This window comes from Phyllostomus discolor, chromosome 6 (assembly GCF_004126475.2).
Source record: "Phyllostomus discolor isolate MPI-MPIP mPhyDis1 chromosome 6, mPhyDis1.pri.v3, whole genome shotgun sequence".
NCBI lineage: Eukaryota > Metazoa > Chordata > Mammalia > Chiroptera > Phyllostomidae > Phyllostomus > Phyllostomus discolor.
Window position 1 is genome coordinate 42,637,444 of NC_040908.2, and position 20,995 is coordinate 42,658,438.

General features: G+C 32.6%; 1 protein-coding gene across 4 annotated transcripts in view; it reads right to left on the reverse strand.

Moving 5' to 3' along the window:
- Nucleotides 1-20,995, reverse strand: part of VPS54 (VPS54 subunit of GARP complex) — a 100,409-nt gene that overhangs the window by 51,721 nt on the left and 27,693 nt on the right. For all 4 annotated transcript variants that reach the window (XR_004903696.1, XM_036028043.1, XM_028514613.2 and 1 more), the window contains 4 exons: nucleotides 18,451-18,529; nucleotides 15,555-15,589; nucleotides 14,274-14,405; nucleotides 10,669-11,054 (listed from right to left, as the gene is read on the reverse strand). Coding sequence is in view for 3 of the 4 variants with exons in the window: in XM_036028043.1 (XP_035883936.1) it covers nucleotides 10,669-11,054; nucleotides 14,274-14,405; nucleotides 15,555-15,589; nucleotides 18,451-18,529 (632 nt within the window). In the remaining variant the exon portion in view is untranslated. The remainder of the gene's footprint in view (nucleotides 1-10,668; nucleotides 11,055-14,273; nucleotides 14,406-15,554; nucleotides 15,590-18,450; nucleotides 18,530-20,995) is intronic.

Sequence of the window (20,995 nt, forward strand, 5' to 3'; positions counted from 1 at the left end):
AAATATTATATACAGTCATTAAAAGTCCAAATTCACTCTACAATTAAGGGCACTTGTAGGTAAAACTTCTCTGACAGTACTTGTGCAATAATGTTTTAGTAAAATGGAGTCCTTTAACTTAACAAAAATAACTGCAATAGTTTCACATCACCTTCCAAATTCTATTTTTTCTTTAACATACAGATCGATGTGTTATAGGAAACCTGGCTCTAGAAATTTCATGACTGCTTTTTTATTTACTTTTACAGATAAAATATTCAGATATTCTAACCTTTCCTTTTTTAAAAATTGATTTGAGAGAGAGAGAGAGAAGGAAGTCAAGTCCTTTCTTCATTAACCATTTACTGAATATCAATGCCAGCAGCTCCCACGTCATTCATTTATTCAACAAATACAAGTACCTACTATGTGCCAGATCCTGCTCTGGGTGCATATATCTGAAGGACTAACCAGAGAGACAGACTGACGTACTTTAATCTCTGTCATCATCAGTTTGAATTACTTGCAATATCCCTCAGGTCAGCAAACTGAAAGTCATTAGAACACAAGACTAAAAATACAAAAATACTGAACTACAATCTATATACATGAAACTTTTTACCATAAAATGTTTCTTTTTAATACACCTCTAATATTTGCAGATCCTAGCTAGGATTAAAGCAAGAAGGAATCTAATCTGGGCAGAGTTGTGGGGATGGTAAAGGCAAGTATCACTATTTGGAACCTTTAGAAAAAGCATGCACTGTCCAAGGGATTAACAATGGTCCCATAAAGTCCCTGCTCTGCAGGGCACTAAGGATGAGTACCTTTATATACAAAGGAATATTTGCTACACAATCTAATAGCTTTATTTACTTACTTACTTACTTACTTAATTTTAGAGAGAGGGGACGGGAGGGAGAGAAACAATGATCAGCAGCCTCCTGCATGCGCCCCACTGAGGGACCAAACCAACAACCCAGGCTGGTGCGCTGACCAGGAATCAAACCCATGACCTTTTGTCTTACAGGACGACACCCAACCAACTGAGCCATACCAGGGAGGGTTAATAGCTTTATAAAAACAATGGGTTGAAGAAACCTAGGTATCTAGTTGGTCCAAAGTATTCCAAAAATTAAGTGATACAGACCATTGGGAAATCTGTTTATACCCCAGGATAAAAAAAATTTTTTTAAGTTCTATCTTTGGGGGAAATTTTTAAACATTCATATTTAAATTTGTTAAAATTTAAATTCATGTTTAAATATTTTAAATTTAAGGTTAAATTAAACATCTATAATTAAATTAAATAATAAACATTTATATGCACACACATATATACACACTACATTTACTTAAAATAACATAAATTTGCATTTCACAATATGAAAATTGTATTTCTTATGGTTAATTAGAAGACTAGTAAGGTTCTCATAGATGGTACTAACATCTCATAATTATTAGAACATATCTACCAGTACAAACTAAAACAGTGTCATAAGGGGAATTTGGCAGTGTCTAGCAAAATTACATAGGCAAATACAGTCTTTGACCTAGGAATCTCACTTCTTGGAATCTGTCTCAGAGATACACTGGTAAAATTCAAAAGAATATACATTCATTGCAGTACCATTAACTGCTAAGGAATATAAACAACCCAAATGTTAACCAATAGGGGCTAGCTGAATGTATCATAGCAGATACCACATGCTTTTAAAAGAATTGAAGAATACCAGATTATATATGGTGTTCTGGAATACCATATTCTGGTATTCTGGTATTCTGGAAACTGCTCTGTATACTGCTACAGAGCAGTTTCTCAACCTCTTTTCACTATTGCCACCCTAATCAACAACTGCCCCCCCCATGGAATTTTAGTATCACAGATATACTACGTATCTGTTTACATACTGTAGAGTCCTTTGGAGGGTCACAAACCATTGTAATATCCAAGATTTTTTCACCCTTCAAGAACCAATTTTGCCCCTATCGGGTGATATCCTTGACCCCCACTGAGAATGTATACTGTAGAGTCATCTCCAGGGTATGCCAGAGTAAGGTAAAAACAGCTAAGCGAAAAAAATGTACAGTATGCTAATGCTTATTTTACATGAGGAACAGGTGGAGACATGAATGGATGGATGGATGAAGGGATGGAATGAAAGGATGGAACAATATTAACTAAAACTTTTTAAAATGATGACCTACAGAGGTAAGTAGGGAGGAAAGTGACCAGGACAGAAATTAAGTTTCTCTGAATATCCTTTGTTTCACAGATTTGACTTTAGAACCACGAAACTATTTAACATAGTTATAAAACAACATTACATCTTGCAAGATCAAACCTATATATATCAAAAGCAAATGAAACAAACTTAACTGTATATTGAGTTAGTGGTAAATTTACCCAAAGAAGAATTCTTTCAATGGACATTGAAACATGGTAACTTATCAATTCATTCAACAAAGGACATATCCTTAAGAAAAAGAAATCCTACATTTGTAGTAATTATATTATTAGTTCTGAGAGCATTCTATTGATATTAGGAGATAAAACAAATAAGTAATTATGTTGACATCATTAGAAACCACAGTTTTCAGTCTGTTCAAAAGGATATATAGGTAAGACTGAATTCTATAATCCTGAATTTAAGTTGAAACTATCAATACAAACTCAGATTTCTTTTTTTTATAAAGGAAAAATTATTTTCTAGCTGTGTCTACTACAAATTACCTCTGGTTCCAAGACTGTAATTTTTAAATACCATTTCCTACTAAAAGAAACTAGAGCTGCTTAGAGAAGTGGGAGATTACAAGTCTGGGACAGAAAATACATGAATATCTTGTCATAACACAAAGTAAAAAAACAATCATTGACTACTCATGGAATCATGTCTAAAGGACTCAAGAATGAATGGGAAGAGGTTCTTCCAAAAAACAGAAAAATTTGAACACTGATAAAAATAAAAACAGCAAAGAATTTAAATACTTCAGATATATATAAATTCATGTGTTTATAAAAATATTTTTAAAAACTCATCAGTCACCTTTAGAAGATGCTAGAATTTCAAATCATTTTTTAAAAATTTCTAAGTGAAAAGATTCTAGAATTTATCCTGCCTACACTTGTAAAAAATGTACTTCAGAGTTATCAAATAATTATTATGTAGAAATATAGCTTTAAGGAAATATTCTAGTTAGTAAATGAATAATGAAATACAGAGTTAGAGTATCATGATTTGGAACTCTAAATGAGATGATAAATCTAGGCAATGATCATTAAATATCTGTTAATAGCACAAAAAAGACAGACGACCAGATATATGCTTCTTGATTGAAATACACACCACTACCTATTAGGTGCTCTTGATGAAAAGTAAAACTTAAATCTGACCAAGCCTTTAAATGTAACTATCAGTTTACAGAAAACATGGGCAAAAGAAAAACATGATAAACACGGGGATGTGGCAATATCCAGACTGTGAGAAGGCTCTATAAGACAATTCAATTTCTTCAATAAATATTTTGAAAGGGAGAATACATAAGAATGGAAAACTATATATCAAGACACTTGAAATATATTATTTAGATCCTTATTTCACACATTATAGATCCTTATTATTTAGATCCACATATTATTTAGATCCTTATTTCAACTAACGCTATAAAAAAGAATTCTGAGACAAACAGGAAAATCTGAAAACTCACTAGCTGTGTGAAAATATAAATATTGGTTATGTTTTTAAAGATATTTTTCTTTCAAGATACATAATGAAATATTTATTAATAAAATGAAATAATGTTTTGAATTTGTTTCCAATCCAGGAGTGGAGGGGCACAAGGAAAACAAAGTTGGCCATCAGTTTGTTAACTCCCAGGTGATATACAATGTATTCAGCTTCATACAACTCTCTATATAATTTCCTCTATTTCTGAGTATTCTGAGTTTTCAATAAGGTTTTTTTTTAAGTATCAACATGGTAGGACATAAATCTACCCATAACTTTACCATTGCTTGGTTCTCAATTTTTATGAAAATCAGATTCCTTTTTAAGGCACATTACAGGTTATGTGTTACTTTCAGGTATGTGTTACCTTCAGGTATGAATGAATGGTCTTCTACAAATCCCAGTATTGAATTATGGTAAGAAGTCAATATGATTGTATCTACCAATATTTGGGCATCAAAATAATAAAACTCTGTAATTTCAGCATAGTAACTTATATGACAGTTTCTGTTTGATCTCAATATTGTCTTAAATAACTGAAAACCTTTATTCTTATGCATTCTTTAACTACTTTTAAAGTCTAATAAATATAATTAAAAAGAACAGATATGAATTTCAATACTAATATCAAATAGTATTTCATAATCACAGGTATGTAATATATGCACAAAGATATGTCTAAACAAATCTTTAAACAAAACTTCCAGGATTAGAATGTTCTACAAGACTCACACATTCATCCTTGCTGTTTTTCTATTCTTGACTACTATAACAACAGATATAATAATAATGACCCACACATTATTAATCTTATTGAAAATATTTAATAATGCTGTTAACAGCTCATTTTAAAAGTATATATCCTAATAATCACATACATTAACTTAGGGTGGTAAAAGAAATCTACTGAAAGAATAAAGAACTAAAATAACACTTTCTGAAAAAAGTACTTACTGTTTTATATGATAAAAAAAAATTGGAACAACTCCAATACTTCCTACTTTGACATGCCTCAATTTCTACATTAATTCAGATCTTCTACTAAACTGTTCACTACAATGACCTTTGTGCTGCTTTTATCAGAGAAACATACATCAATAAACTCTACAATAATATTAGTTTTATCAAATTGTAAAAAGTCTGGTTTTTGGCTTCACCCTAGAGCACACAATTTGAATGCTTCCTTATTACAGTGTTTTGAAAATCTAAATTATAGATTATATCAGGATCAAAGACTTTTTTATGTACCTTTGATAATTCCAATAATAATTAAATGGAATCCCAAGATGACCTCAGATCAATGAAAGCACAATAAACTGGGACATACAACTAACTGAATGTTTTCCACCTTTTCTTTAAAAAAAAAAAAAGGTTTATGACTAGGAAAAAAGCTAGTTTTATTAATTTTTATTCTAAAATCAATTACCATGGTAGGTCCTGGCTCAGCAAACTTGTACCTTAATTGCCCATGATTTTACCTCTATCACATTATAAAACTAGCATTGATATTCCAAGTGATCTATTTGAGGTCCTATAAATTCTCAAATATATTTAAAAGCATACATAGCTCTTGGGTTAGATGAGACCTAGGCCGAATCCTGACTCTACTGTTTTATAACTTGAGCCATGACTTGGAGCAAGTTATGTATGCCTTTCTATGCCTCAGTGTCCTTACTTATTAGATTGGGATAAGATTACTGACCTCACAGAGGTGTTTAAGGTGGAGGAGGGGGGAGTGGGAGGCAGAATAAAATAATACATGCAATACATACTTAGCACAGTACCTGGTACAGAGTACCAAAGAATTTTTTAAATGTTCTTAGGTTTTATAGTAGTGGTAGTAATAGAGTAATTGTGGTATTAAGTAGCAAGGGAAAAAGTTAACAATGGTGAAAACAGAGTTTCTACATAAAACTTTACAATAAGAAAGAGCAAATAACAACACTGCATCCTCAAATTTCAAGGTAACTGAAGTTTTTGCATGTCAAAACTTTCAAGATATCAAAGTTCAAATACATTCCGAAGTTTATAATGACTTTTTTGTATTACATCTGCTTAACAAACAATTCAATGTCATTAACCACAGCAACACTTTTAGTTAAAAGTAGTATAGATTACAGATGATATATTTTGTTATACTGATTACCAGAAATTTGTTACTGCTAATAGCAAACTTTTGTTCCATGAGTAGTGGTTAAAAATATTTATATCCTAATAATTCAAAGTGCCCAATTTTCAACAATTGAGGCAATAAAATCATTTAAAAAATTTTTTAACTACAAAAATCAACAAAGGTACAAAAGATCCATTTTAATAATTACAAATTACTCAATGAGACAAAATTTCCCACTGTGTAAATTACTGTCCACATTCAGAAGAGGGAATTAAACTGGGATTTTTACACTGACTAACAGATACATTGTACCCTTAACACATTAGTAGAGCCCTCTTTGAATAAACAGGAAGACATTTTAGTTGAAATTTTTGTTTTAAAAAGAATAAAATTATATAAGAAGATGTTACCACTTTAATTCCAAATTCTGAAAAAGTAGAGTACCCGATGGTAATTTAAAACCAGGCTTCTCAATTCTAGTGCATTTTAAAGTCTCCTAAAAAAGCTTTAAAAAAAGGCAGCTGTGAAGGCCTTACCTTCTAGAAAGTCTAACTTAATTGATTTAGATGGAGTGTGGCATGCTTTTCATCATATAAAGCTCCTCTGAGAGTTTTAATATGCAGCTAGAATTAAGAACTACAGGCATACATAAACTATAAATGGTTAACTAGGGACAGTGATTACAAAAAGTGAAAGAAAGGAAAAAAAGAATACGATAATGATACCAAGAGTCAACATACATTAGGTAATACTCTGGATCATTCAGATTCCATAAATACATAGTAAGACGTATTTATGACATCTTGCCCAAGACATTTAGGGCCCATTAGAAAAATTCTTTAAAAAAAATCACAAATAACAAAATATGAAAGAATGTTATTAAATTTCATTAGCATATAAGCAAAATGTCCTGGAGGTTCAGAAGTCACAAAAATGTATACAGAAAATATCAAGGTCAAAAATATGGAAAGAATGAAAAAAATACTTAAGTATTTTTTACTACCACTGACTAAAAAATATATGATATTTTCAGAAAACCTGTATACAAATAAGACATTTAAATTCTTTTTAAATAGAGATTTGCAATTGTAGTAATTTGACTATTGGAAGATTTTGATGTCAAAGTTCCCTTTAAAAGTGTTAGGAAAAAAACATAGCTGAAAGCAAACCTGGACTAAGATCTATCAAATGGAAAGATTATTAACAAATTAATCCAACAGAATCCTTGGTTCTACTGAAAGCTTCCTTCTTTTGGCCCTGGCTGGGTAGCTCAGTTTGTTAAAGAATCATCCTACTACACCAAGGTTGCCAATTCAATCTTCACTCAGGGCACATACTAGAATCAACCAATGAATGCATAAGTTAGTAGAATAACAAACTGATGTCTCTGTGTATGTGTGTGTGTGTGTGTCTCTCTCTGTCTAATAAATATTTTAAAAACAGATTTTTTATTTTAAATAAAGCCCTATGCTTTCCTAAGATATGGCACACAAAAATGACTAAAATTTGTTCTCTAGTATGAAAAGTTAGGAGGAAAGTGTGTGAAATTCAAGTACAATATCTCTTATCCTCTAGTGTGAAAGAATAATCATGTTAATAAACTAAGAACACACCTTGCACCACTAATGCCTATAGTAAACAAGAGACCTAAAGTACATGTTATCCTAAGTGATCAAATACAGAATCTAAACTATTCTTAAGCTTCCAAATAAAGTTAAATGGCCCTAAAAATATTGGTGAATCTATAAAAGAAAGATAAAAATGTTGATATTTAACAGCTTTACAGCAAAAGGAATAATAAAATCAAGAAAGTAAATTATCAGATAGGATTTAAACAAAACAGTAGTTAAACAAAACTAAATTGTGTTGTAATATGTCAGCCTTAAACTACTTCAACTAGAAGACAGTATTCTTTACTAGAAAAACATTTTCTTTTACAGTACTTCCATGTTTGAAAATTATGTGCATATAAAGATGTTTATCAGAAGTTAGAAACTCAACACAGTTCTGATACCACACTTTTATACAGTGATAACCATACTGGAACTGACATTTGATAGCTTTACAGAAATGTTTTATATGAAGAATAAGCACTCTTTACATATGTGTAGGTTCTAATAAAAATAACAGTAAACAAATATTTGAGCAAAATGTAAACCATCAGAGTACTTGAAAGTTCTTTTAAGTCATTTACAGCACGTCCCTGAATAACGTTCATCCAACATCCTTTTGTTATAATGTTAAGAAAAAAAAAATTCCCAACAGGGCCCAATGTCTGAGTAAGTTTTGCAGGTCCTCTCCAAGTCTGTGTGTGTTTTTTCTGGGTACTTCAATTTCCTTCCACATCCCAAAGATGTGCATGTGAAGTGACATGGCATATCCAAACTATCCCAGCCTGAGTGAGTGTGGGAGTGGGTGTTAATATGACTCAGGTGCAAGAATGTCTTGTTCAGGGTTGGTTCCCACCTTGCACCCTGAGCTGCTAGGAGAGGCTCCAGCCACCTGGAATGCCCTGAACTGGAATAAGTAGTTTGGAAAATAATTATCTTACTTGTTTGTATTAATCTTCTTAAATGTATTCATAGCTCACATTTATTTCAGTGTTTATTATTAGAAGTGTTTTGGGGTCTAAGTTTGGTGATGTTTCTGTGACCAGAAATATGCCATAGGAATTAACGCTGGTTCATATCAATCAGCCTGTGGTAAAACTAGTTTCGTTATATATCATCTTGCTGAAAGTCACAGTTTCCAAGAACCCATCAATGACATTAAGTGAGGGCTTACAGTACATCTTTTTATGAAGAGCATTTTTCCATTTGAGTTAAGATATAAACAAAAAGAAGGTTAAATATACAGGTATATTCTTCCTTGACTCAAAATAAATAGAAGATTATGAAATTTTCATTCCATCTTCTAATAAGACATACTAGGAATAAACATCAACCCAGTTTTTAAATATTTTTAGATAGCTTTGCATAAATATACTTTTTGTCAATATTATTAGGCATAAATTTGAGTTAAGGAAAATAAAATTTTAAAAATTGCATGACCTTTAGGGTAAAAATTAGAACAATTTTAAAATTTGTGTTTAGCAGGCAAGCATTTGATCTTTGATTCTATACTCAGTACTGTCCTATTTAGAAGATAAAGCACTTTACTCTGTAGAACTGGATCCCCAATATTCATTAACATTCATGATATGATATAGTAGTGATACTTGAAAAACACAGCTTCTATCATTACAGAAGTCCATTTTACTCAAGTTAAAATTATTTATTTTAAAAATATATTTCATATACATTCACAAGAGAAATATTTAAATTATCACAGGTAAAAAGGAAACTAAAAATCATTTAGTCATCCTGGGTTCCATGCTGGACAATCTGAAGTAGGTTTCAAAGTACTATGAACCAACCAAAATTGCTTGTAAAATTTTACGTACAGGGTTATTTTTATGAAAAGAAGGTCTAAGCACAGCTTTTAATATATTCTCAAAGAGGTTTGTGGTTCAAACTTTTTATATAAACATCCAAGCCTGATTAGTTTCCTCCACTAACATTAGAGCTTCATAGCAATCTGTATCTTCATCATCTTACTGTATTACATTGTATCATACCTACCCAGTAATTTGTCTATTTTCCTGAAAAATAAATTGTAGAAAAAATGATAGCAGAGAACACCTCTGCTTTGTTCATGGCTATATTTCCAGTATTGTCTTGTGTCTGACAAGTAATAGGTGGTCAAAAACCATTTCTTCAATGAATGAATCAATTATTTCTGTAAAGTTGGGACAAGTTTTTTAAAATGCTGCCTACATAAATGTTCTAGTTTCATAGTCATATGTAACAGTCAACAATAATTTATAATATAATTAAAATAAACTTATTTTGAAGCAAAATTTTCCAGAATATATTAAATATCTTTTAAGTTACAGAGCATATATCTTCTATAAAACTTCTTTATAGTTACTAAGCAGTGTAAGATCTGAATGGGTTTCCCAGCAAATAGAAACATTTTTACAAGGACATTGCAAGCCTACTAACTGAATGAAATTTTGATGGCTTGCAATTGGTTTATCTATAAATTAAACATTTTGTCATGACCTCATAAAATAACTAAAGCCCTAAACTTAAAAGTATTTTCAAAATAAGAACCTAGGGGAAATTGAGTCTTTTCCATCACCATGTAAAATTTTTTTGTAATGTGATAAACAGACTGAAAATCAGAAATAAAATAATTATGAAATTTAAAACCTATTCAAGAGCTTTTAAAATGAACTTTTAATTTTAGCTACACTGGTATTCCTTCCTCTACCTTGATCTACTATCTTGACAAAAAACCATTTTAACATTTTCAAAGTTGTGATTTCATTGACTTCATCTACTAGAAAATTTGATTTTGCTTCTCCATCCAAATGTCCCTGTAAATATTGTTCCTTATGGGTTTTGTTCAACTAAGACTAAAATATCAGAATGATAACATTACCAAACAGATCAATCTGGAAGAAAAATATCCATGTAATTTTAAATAATACTTTATTTTTCGGACTATAAGATGCATGCCCCCCCCACCCCAATTTGGGAGGAATAATGGTTGTTAATGCTGCTATTGAGTTCTGTTTATATTTACATTGGTGAAATATTATGTTATTTATGTTATTATATATTTTACCACAATTTTTGCTTCAAAAATTTTTTCCTATTTTCCTCTTCTAAAACCTAGGTGCATCTTATGGTCCAAAAAATACGGAGTCACATTTCTTCAGCATTACACACATTACAGAACATTACACACTAAACTTTAAAAAATTTCTAATATTATTTCTAATGGTTTATTTAATTGACATACCGGAAGCTGTGAATGCCCTGAAGTTCCTGCTGTAGAACCTCTTGTGTTGTTGCTATTAAGTCCAACGCTCCAACAAATTCAGAAGTAGATAACAACACCTGTACTGTAGGTTGAGTCTGATGTACCGTAGCCATTAACTTCAGTTTATTGTATACTTTAACACAATTATTTCTGGTAAGTGCCAGTCTTAAAATATGTAGTGATCCTTCACACATTACTTTATCAATCTGTGCAATTTTATCTCGAAGCATTTTTACAGCCTGGGAAGTTTTCTTGAGGTAGTCCTGCAATTCGTGTTGAGAGGTCATTGCATGAAAAAATGCTTCTGAACGCAGAGAAATCTGGTGAGCAATGTTTACTTCCACAATATCCAGATAATGGCTCAGCTTAAGAGGGAAGGAAAAAAATCATGGAGTATTATAAGTATACCTTCCTTGACTGTCTATCAGAAATACTTTCTGAAAATGACACAAGATTTCTACATGTGTTTTAAATCCCACTGTCTGAACTGTGTGATTATGGGATCCTTGATATTAGACACAACAAAAGGGAAGGGAGGTGAAAGGTATAGCCCAAAGATGAATAAATGTTAGACAACAGAGTAGAAGGTGATTTACCTTCTTCTGCTGCCCCTGCCATTACTGTCCTCCAAACACCAACCACTTTCTAGAAAGTAAGAGTACCCCACAGTCATCTCAGATTTTAATCTAGTCACAAATTCTAAAATCTGAGAGAGAATGATCTCTTTACCCCCAGAGACCATTGCCATCACCAACACCACACATAACTGATCTGACTAAAAGATGATTATAACTGCTATTCATTGACCTCCTCCTATGGACCAGGCACTGATATTTTATATACATCATTTTCTAATTTGCACAATCTTGGAATATAGGTAATTATTATTCTCATTTTACAGATGAGGAAACTGAGGCTCAGAGACATTAAATCACTTGAATAAAGTCTTGTGGTAAGTAGCAAAACTAAAATTTGAACCCAGGTGTGTCTGACTCAAAAGCTGAAGTTGTTTTTATTATACCATGCTGCCTCAAAGTGTTCAAGAATCCACAAGACAGATTGGTGGCTGGTCACAAATTATAAAAAGTACTAAAATTAATTTGGATCTTTTAAGGCTGCTTATTTTACATTTTGAAAATTATTCTTTTATTAATTTGTAAACCCAGTTAATTTCCAATGAATTTTGCTCTGAAAAGGTTGGCAAATGCCTTAAACAATTAGTTCATATATATTTTTGTAGCACTACGAAAGTTAATTCTTAGAGTAACATATATTAAAAATGTTTTTATAATTTCAAATATGGGCTACTAAAACTTGAATTTTCTTCCTTTCTAACTGCATATGCCTTTCCATATTTTTCGCACTTGTTTGCTTTTAGATTCTTCAACCAATAGCTCAAATTTAGGCATTATTTCTGAACATCTCAGGAGACTTCACAGTGTTAAAGGGTTAACAGACTTTCAACATTTAGGACTCATAAGACTGGAAGAGATGATTTGGTCACCTAGCCTGTTTCCTTAAAATCATGATGGGCATAATATCTTCAGTAAGGCTCCTTCAGTAATCTATTATAATATAAAACAGATCACAAACAAGAAATTTTCCCACAGTTTAAATCTGTTGGCATTTATACACTTGTGTTGTTGTTCTTTTCATCTTCAATATAGCTGTTCATTTATTTACCTGAAAAGCAATATGGGGACAAAAGTACTAGGGTATATCACAAGCTAAAATGCACTCAATTTTCTGAACAGTAAATTGGGAATGGGGAACTCCTTTAGGACAGTGCTACTCAGAACACAGTCTACATGCTGCTGCCAGTCTATGAATTGTTTAGCAGGTCCCAGATAAAATACAGAACTTTGCTGGAAAGTAAATCAACTACGTCACTAAGCCCAGTGCACTGTTTTTCGAAAAAAGATTTTCTTAAAAGAAAGCAATGTTATGATTTACATTCTAGTGCTAACTCCTTATCACAGACCAGCACTCTGGGTAGCAAGCACTACAAGGGCATACAAATTTCTCTGATCCTGGTTGTAACATCTCCTTTCTCTAAAGCTAGCAAGATAAAACAGCTAATGATGTCAATCACAAAATGAGTTTAAAACTACTCTCTTAGAATCTGTCTTCCATTACTTTTCTAATAACAGAGCAAAATGAGAAGGAGCCAGAATGTAAATGTAACAAACCTGATTCTGCAACTTACCAAAAAAACCCCCAAACAAACCTATATTATTTTAGTCACTTTAAACATTTAGCAAGAGAATATTGTTTTATTTTAATTTTAAAGATTTCAGCAACTTATCAGTATTCCATTGATCTATTCTTTTCAAAGGCATATTTTAATAAATCTTTTCTTATTAATATTCTATAAAGGAAACAATTTTTAAAGTATTCCTAAAAGCATCTATACAGATCAATTAGATTCTTATTGGCTTTTGTTGTTTTTCTCTTTTGAGGTATTATTCTACCAGGATACATACTTGGAATGTGAAAAGTGGTCTGGGAGTAAGCCTATGTCCATAAACCCATCTTTTTCATCAGATTTATTAATTTGTTCTTACTCAAGGAAAATCTTTTTAAGTGAAATGTTATCAAAGGAAAAAACTGAATTCATTTTCATTTTTAAATCACTTTTATTTTTAAATTACAGTTGACATACATTATTCTGTTAGTTTCAGGTGTACACCCTAGTGATTAGACATTACATAATTTACTAAGTGATCATCCTGATATTTGTAAGAAAAGGAATACTCATTATTCTTTTCCTACATTTCTTCTCCTATCCTCCCCAAACTAGTCCTTTCTTCAGTTACTGAGGAGGACTGGACCTAATTTATTGAACTGTCTTTCTGAGACAAGCTTTTATATTGCCAAGAGATACCAGTAGACTACAACAAAATGCTTTTTCAGTTTTAGAGAAGCTCTAAACTGAGTGTGTGTGTGGGGTGGGGGGAACCAGAGATTCAAAGGTCTTTACTTCCTGTAGAAATTTTAAGATTCTTGACATGTGAGTTAAGATATTCTTAAAGTTCTACATATCAAATGACATTCAAGATGTTGGTTTCTAATACATAGAACACTGTGAGAAATTTTAAAACTGCTGACTAGTAACATGCAAATAACTTGGCTTTGCAAAGCTAAAAATACAACAGGAATATTGATAAAATCTGCTTTAAAATGGGGATAAACAGTGCCTCAGGATAAACTGATTTTCTGTGTTTTAAATCATAAAGAATACAAAATTGGCCAATACATTGTTTGGGATAAAGATAAAGTGATTATAATTACATGTAATTAGATAACTCTAATATATATTTTCAACTGAAATTCTACCAACTGTTGTTTCAGATGAATCAGTACTCAAATAATGAGGTTTTCCTTTTTACCAGTACAACTTGTATTCCATTGAAACAAAACACTATTACTTTATCAGTAAGATTTCAATGCTTGTAACTATCAGTAAAAACAAAATGAAATTTAAAAAGTAGTGCTTACCAAATAAGTAAATCTAAATCCACACCAACTAGCACCACTTGACTACAAAAAATTTTTCTACATGGAAAAAGTAAAAAAGAAAATACCTTTTCTTGTAGCAACTTTGAGGAAGCTGCATCACGATTTCCTTTTCCACCAGCAGTATTAAAATGAGACCATGGTAAAACTGAATTAAAAGTTAAGGAATCATCCAAGGCAAAATCTGGTTTCATAAAAATCTATTAAAAAAATGCATTTCCCTGCATTAGAAAAGCATTTTCTTTACATCCATTATCCCTTCTAATATCATAAGACCATCAAACAATAATTAATTTGGATCTCAATATAAATAGCAAAAGCAAGTGATAACAAGGTTGAGTTATTTACATAAAAATCTTTAGAAAAATGTAGAAGCAAAGTCTCATCAAGCTACACAAGCTCATGAAAGACAGAAAAATGTTTTGTTGCCTTTACCAATGGAGATGATTATTCTATTACAACTTGATCAAATGCACTAAAGCAGTCCCACTGGGCATATACCAAAGGGAGATATCATACTTTCTTAAAATTTCCATATTATTTCCCACAAATAGTGGGGGGGGGGGGTTAATGCCAGATATCAGTTTCTTATATATTTACATTCTCCTGCTCAAAATCCTTTCAAAATTGGTTTTTTAGGTTAGACATACACTAAATTTTAAAACCAAAACAAATTCAACTTTATGAAAAGCCTACTTTTTGTCTCGTATATATCACAGCCAACTGGGTACTAAGCCCTACTCATTATATTTCCTAAATATTGCTTGAATTCCCTCTCTTGTCTACCTCCATAGCACTTCATCAAAAGAGCTCTTTGTTATCTCTGGATTACAGTAAATGGACACTTAATGATGTCCTTCCCCAATCTATCCACTACACTGCTGTCAGACAGCCCTTTAAAGTAAGTATAACTGAATTAACTTCTCTGTTTAAGTCTCTAGATGGATTCCCATGACCCACAGATCAAACTCATTAGAAAGGCATTGAGAGCCCTTCATTTTTTTGGACCCATTCACCTCTTTTTATCTTGCGATTCCCACTCTTTACAAGTTACATTTGAGCAGTACTCAATTATCTTCCATACCCTCTTATGCTTAAGTATCTTTATACGTGTTTCTGGCCTGGAATGCCCTTGCTTATCTTCCGATTCAACCCAATCAAAGGGGCAAACACATCTCTGTGTTTGACACAAAGATTAATCACCTCATCTCTGAACACAAGTATACCATGTACACTTATCTATCTCATACTTAACAAAAATTATTTGCTTAATATGTATATCTCCCCCTGGAATATGTTCCTGTAAGATTGGATTTATAGCTTATTATTCTTTGTATCCCCATAAGTACCTTAGGTACTTGCTCCAGATCTGTCCTGGATTTATCTATGAAAAAAAAAGGAAAAGGGAAAATAGGATTTTTAAAACTTATTTTCATTTTACTTCCATAAAATATACTTTGACAAGATTTAATAGTGTACTAGGTCACAACCAAATAGCCACTTAAGTTTCTTTGTTCAACACAAATCTATCAAGCACCTCCTATATCCCTAGTAGTATGCAAAGCACTGTAAGGCATATGTTCAAATAATTTTAATCAATTATATAGTAGCAATAAAACAACTAAGTACATTTTAGGTGAGAATGATTAATCTACAATAAGTTAGTCTACAGTGATTAGCTACACAGAAAGCCTGATACTATTTTATTTGTTGGTGAATTAAGTTTGGCATGCTATATAGTTTTTAAAAATGAATTAAATTCTAAAATAGAAATACTGTTTTTTTTAATTATTCAAAACATCCATCATCCCTTCCAGAATTTCCTTTGATCAAAGATTTTAAAAATATTTTTAAATATATTAATTTTCTTATACATTTTAGTCTGTATCAGGTACAAACTTAACTGCAATTGAGCCTACTTTATCTTTATCTCACCATTAAGATCTCAGACAAAGTACTCTCCTTCCCAAAAGTAATCCATCCCATCCAGCCTCTTCTGCCGAGCTTGCCTAATCAATTACCCTGCCTCCCCATATCTTCAACCTCTTCCTCCTTCTGAGATCATTTTCCTCTCTGCACATAAACATGTTCCACTCTCTCCTATTAAAAAAAGAAAGGGAAAGAAGGGAAAAAGGGAGGGGAAGGGAGGGATAGGGAAGGGAAGGGAAGGAAAGGAGAAAAGAAGGGAGGAAGGGAGGAAAGAATGAGAGGGAAGGAAGGAAGGATGGATCTAGGGCCCAGACTAGATTGAGACAAGGGAGGACTTGGCTGTAAAATTAACGAAAGCACTCACTCTCAGGGTTATGCAAACGCCTCTCTTGCCTCATCTATTCCAGGCCATGCAAAAACATTCTTACATTCTGTTCCCTCTGTAGTCAATACCCTATATCTCAGATTTTCAAGTCACATCCACACTGGCAGTTTCCATTTCCTTCTCTTGAACTCACACCTTAATACATAGTATTGAGGTTTCTGTAACCACCACTCCAATCTAAATTCTCTCCCCTAAGAGCTCCTAAATTGCCAAATCCACAAAGACTTTTCAGTGTACAAACTGAAGTATTCTGACATCGTAGAATAATCATTGTCACATTTTTATTGTTACTCAAATACATTTGTCTCCATTTCCTACCCCCAACACTCTCCCCGCCCCCAGCCATCCCCATTCTCACTCCTTTGAAATTCTCACTACCTTTCATTTCAATAGTGGAACTCTCTCTTTGTTAACTCTCTTATCTTACTACTTCTTTATAGTCTCCTTTACAAATACCTCATTTTCTATATGCCCCTTAAATGTGGCAGCTCCTTAGTGTTCAATTATCAGTTCTTTTCCTTTCACTATTCACATCCTTCCTGGATGATCCCATCCATGTCCTTGGATTCAACTACCATGATATTATCTAGCATATTGTCTATGATAATGTCTACTATACCTGCATCTCTAGCCCAGATCTCTTTCCTGAGCTCCAGGTTGCATACCAGATATCTTCTCTGCAAAAGTATTGTACAATTAAACCAGTCTCCAACTCCTCCAAAATTCTTCTTCTTATATTGCCTTTCTCACTGAATTGTACCAGCTGCCCAAGCAAGAAAGCTTGGAGTCATCCTCAAATCAGCTTGTTCCATCACCAGCTAAGTGACCACCAAAACCTCTGCCTCGATCTCTCAAAGGCCCAGCTTCCTCTCCATCTTTATTATAACTGCTATTTGGGGCCACATGATTTCTCACTTGTATTAATTCAATAGCCTCCAACTGTCTCCTTGCCTCCAGTTTTATCATCATTCAAAAAGTATTATCCCCAACTGTTTCCACAGTGAAATGTATAACCAGAAATCTGATTATGTCTGGTTAAAAGATTTTGAAGCTCTATACTGCTTTAAGTAAAGAAATATTCCTTAGCATGGCATACAAGGCTCTTGATCTGACACCCGCATATTTCTTTAGCTTCTTTTCTTGCTCCTATTAGAGCCAACATACTGAACTCTTGTAGTCCCTTGAACATGGTAATTTATCTCTTGATTCTATAGCTTTGTACAAACTGTTCCCTTTTCCTGTTAACACCTTTTCCCACATAAATATTTTTCAATAGCTAGTTTAAAACACAGACAATCATCATCAACTCCGAAAAATTTTCTAAGGCTAAGTTAAGAGCTCTATACAATTTTACCACACTGAACTTATGGCTTGATATACAGTGCTGTGATTTGGGGGTTATTTTTTCTTTTTCTTTTTCTTTTTAAACAACTACCTTTTTATTTTATTTTTTATTTTTTTAAAGATTTTATTTATTTATTTTTTAGAGAGGGAAGGGAAGGAGAAAGAGAGAGAGAGAGAGAGAAACATCAATGTACAGTTGCTGGGGGTCATGGCCTGCAACCCATGCATGTACCCTGACTGGGATCGAAGGGTTATTTTTTCTTAACCTTACTGAAGAGATCATCAACTTCTTGAGGATAGGGATTATTGCTTGTTTATGTATTTTTAAGCAATGAGCACAGTACCAAGTATCCAGATATTAAATAAGTATTTGTTGAAGACAACACTACCATTAGACCAAAGATTTTTCTCTAAAAGCTTTTAGAAAAGATTGTAATTTTAAGGTATAAAAGTTTCACTAGAAATAAAAATCATAGGTAGGACAGCCAACAAGTTCCAAATATAAAAATTTTGTTCATTAATATTTGCTATGCTACAAATAGCACACATTCATTTATATATTATCTACAAATAGTACATATTCATACCATGAGTATGTAAGAGAGTCCTGTCAAAGGTATCTTTAGGAGGACAAATATTCTTGCATCTCTCGTGAATCTTCTCTCTCTGATGAAAGGACAATTAAATAATGTGATCAATGCTATGTGGCAATATGTATTGTATACAAATCATCAAATCATCATATTGTATCAAAGCATCAACATGTTTCACAACAGAGTCAGACATACCAAATTACTTCTATGGTTTTTAAATATGAAATCACTAGCCCTTTGCACTTATATAAATAATAAGTATGCTTAATAAACTAAATATCACTGAGATGTATGAACACCTATATACTTACACTCATCCATTTTACATAACTAGTAAAATCTCCATAAATTTGGAATGAAGTGGGTAAGCAAATGAAAAATCCTTACTTACAAAACAAAAATCAAGAAAATAATTTTTTAAAAGAAGAAATTTTGAAAACCATATAGCTTAGATAAATAGTTATTAGTTGACATTTTGAGTAAAAAAATATATATTCCGCTGATTTCAGATGAAATAAACACTAACAACATTGTCATCTTTTCAGAGATATCATAAATAGGACACATGGGAAAGTGCAATGTGTTAATGAAAAAACACTGGGCCAGTAGTATTCAGAGTTCTGATAGTTTGGTCAGAAACTACACAGAACTGTCTTTTAAAGTGGCTGTACCAGCTTGCATCCCTAATCACAATGAATGAGAATTCCTATCAGTCTACATCCTTGTTAGCACTTCGTGTTGTCAGTGTTTTGTATTTTTGCCATTCTAAATGTTTTTTAATTGATTTTGGAGAGAGAGAGAAACATCAATTTGTTGTTCCACTTATTTTTTTAATCCTCACCTGAGAATATGTTTATTGATTTTTAGAGAGAGAAGGCGGCGGGGAAAGAGAAAGAGAGAATTATCAATGTGAGAAAGAAACATTGACCAGTTGCCTCCTGTGCATGCCCTGCTCAGGGATCAAATCTGGAACCTAGGTATGTGCCCTGACCAGGAATCAAACCTGCAACCTTTGGTGTATGGGATGACACTCCAATCAACTGAGCAACCCAGCCAGGGCTGTTGTTCCACTTATTTATGTATTCACTGGTTGATTCTTGTAGGTACCCTGACCTAGGATTGAACCCGCAATGATTGCAGACAATGCTCTGACCAGCTGAGCTATTCAGCCAGGACAGATTTTTGCCATTCTAATACACATGTAGTGGCATCTCATGTTTCAGTGTGCAATTCCCTGATAACATATGATGATGAGCATTTTTTGATACATTATTTACCATCTTTGGTGAGACATTTGTTCAGATCTTGTGTGTGTGTGTGTGTGTGTGTGTGTTAAAATTATATAACATAAAATTTACCATTTAAAACCATTAGTGATGTTGACCATCTTTTCATGCACTTACTGGTCATTTGTATATCTCCTCTAAAGAAATATCTATTCAAGTCCTAAGGTAGGTAGGAATGCTTGATTATTCATTTTAGATCTTTCTTCTTCCCTAATAAATGCATTCAATGCTGTTAAAATTTCCTTCTAAGTTCTGCTTTCACTTCAACCCACACATTTTGATAAGTTTCTATCAACATTTTCTTAAGTTCACTGATTCTTTCCTCTATATTCCAAGTCTATTAGGAAATCCATCAAAGGCATTATTCATTCGTTAGTGTTTTAATTCGCAGTATTTTCTTTTGATTCTTTCTTGGAGTTTTCATCTCTCTGCTTACATTACCCATTTATTCTTACATATTGTCCACATTTTCCATTAGAACCCTCAGCATATTAACCATAGTTGTTTTAAATTCCCAGTCTGATAATTCCAACATTGCTGCCATATCTGTATTTTATCCTGGTGCTTGCTGTCTCTTTAAACCATGTGTGTGTATTGTCTTTATTATATATTGTAATTTTTTTCTTGAAAGCCACATATGATGTACTGGATAAAAAGAACTGAGGTAACTAGGCCTTTATTGCATGGTCTTATGTTTACCTGGCTAGGAAGTAAGTTGTTCTTACTGTTTGCTATAGCTACAGGTGTCAGAGGCTAAAATTTCCTATGGTATCCTTGTTTTGGTCTTCCTTGCTATCTTCAGAGACTTCTTAAATAAAGTCTGACACATGCAAGCATTTCCATTATATTCCACTGTTATTATACAGGTTCCCGGTTGATGTGATGGTACAGTAGGGGAGAAGGCAAAGCATTCTATAGTTTTTTGATTAGGTCTCAGTCTTTTAGTAAGTCTGTGCCCCTGGACTGTGACCTTCAAATAGCTCTTCAGCTGTTGATTTTTAAGTTTGTTCAGATTTTTTCTTTTTGTGAGGACAAAAGTAAAAACTTCCAACTTCCTTACATGCTGAATCGGAAATATTTTTAGCTTTTTAAGAAATTGCCAAACTGCTTTCCAAAAGAGTTTTACCATTTTAAATTCCCACCAATAGTATATGAGCATTCCAGTTACTACACCAGGGCTGGCAATAGAGTGAGGCAAGCAAGGAGCCTTGCGTATTTAAGGAGGCACCTATTTTCAGATTCTGCTGTCCCTT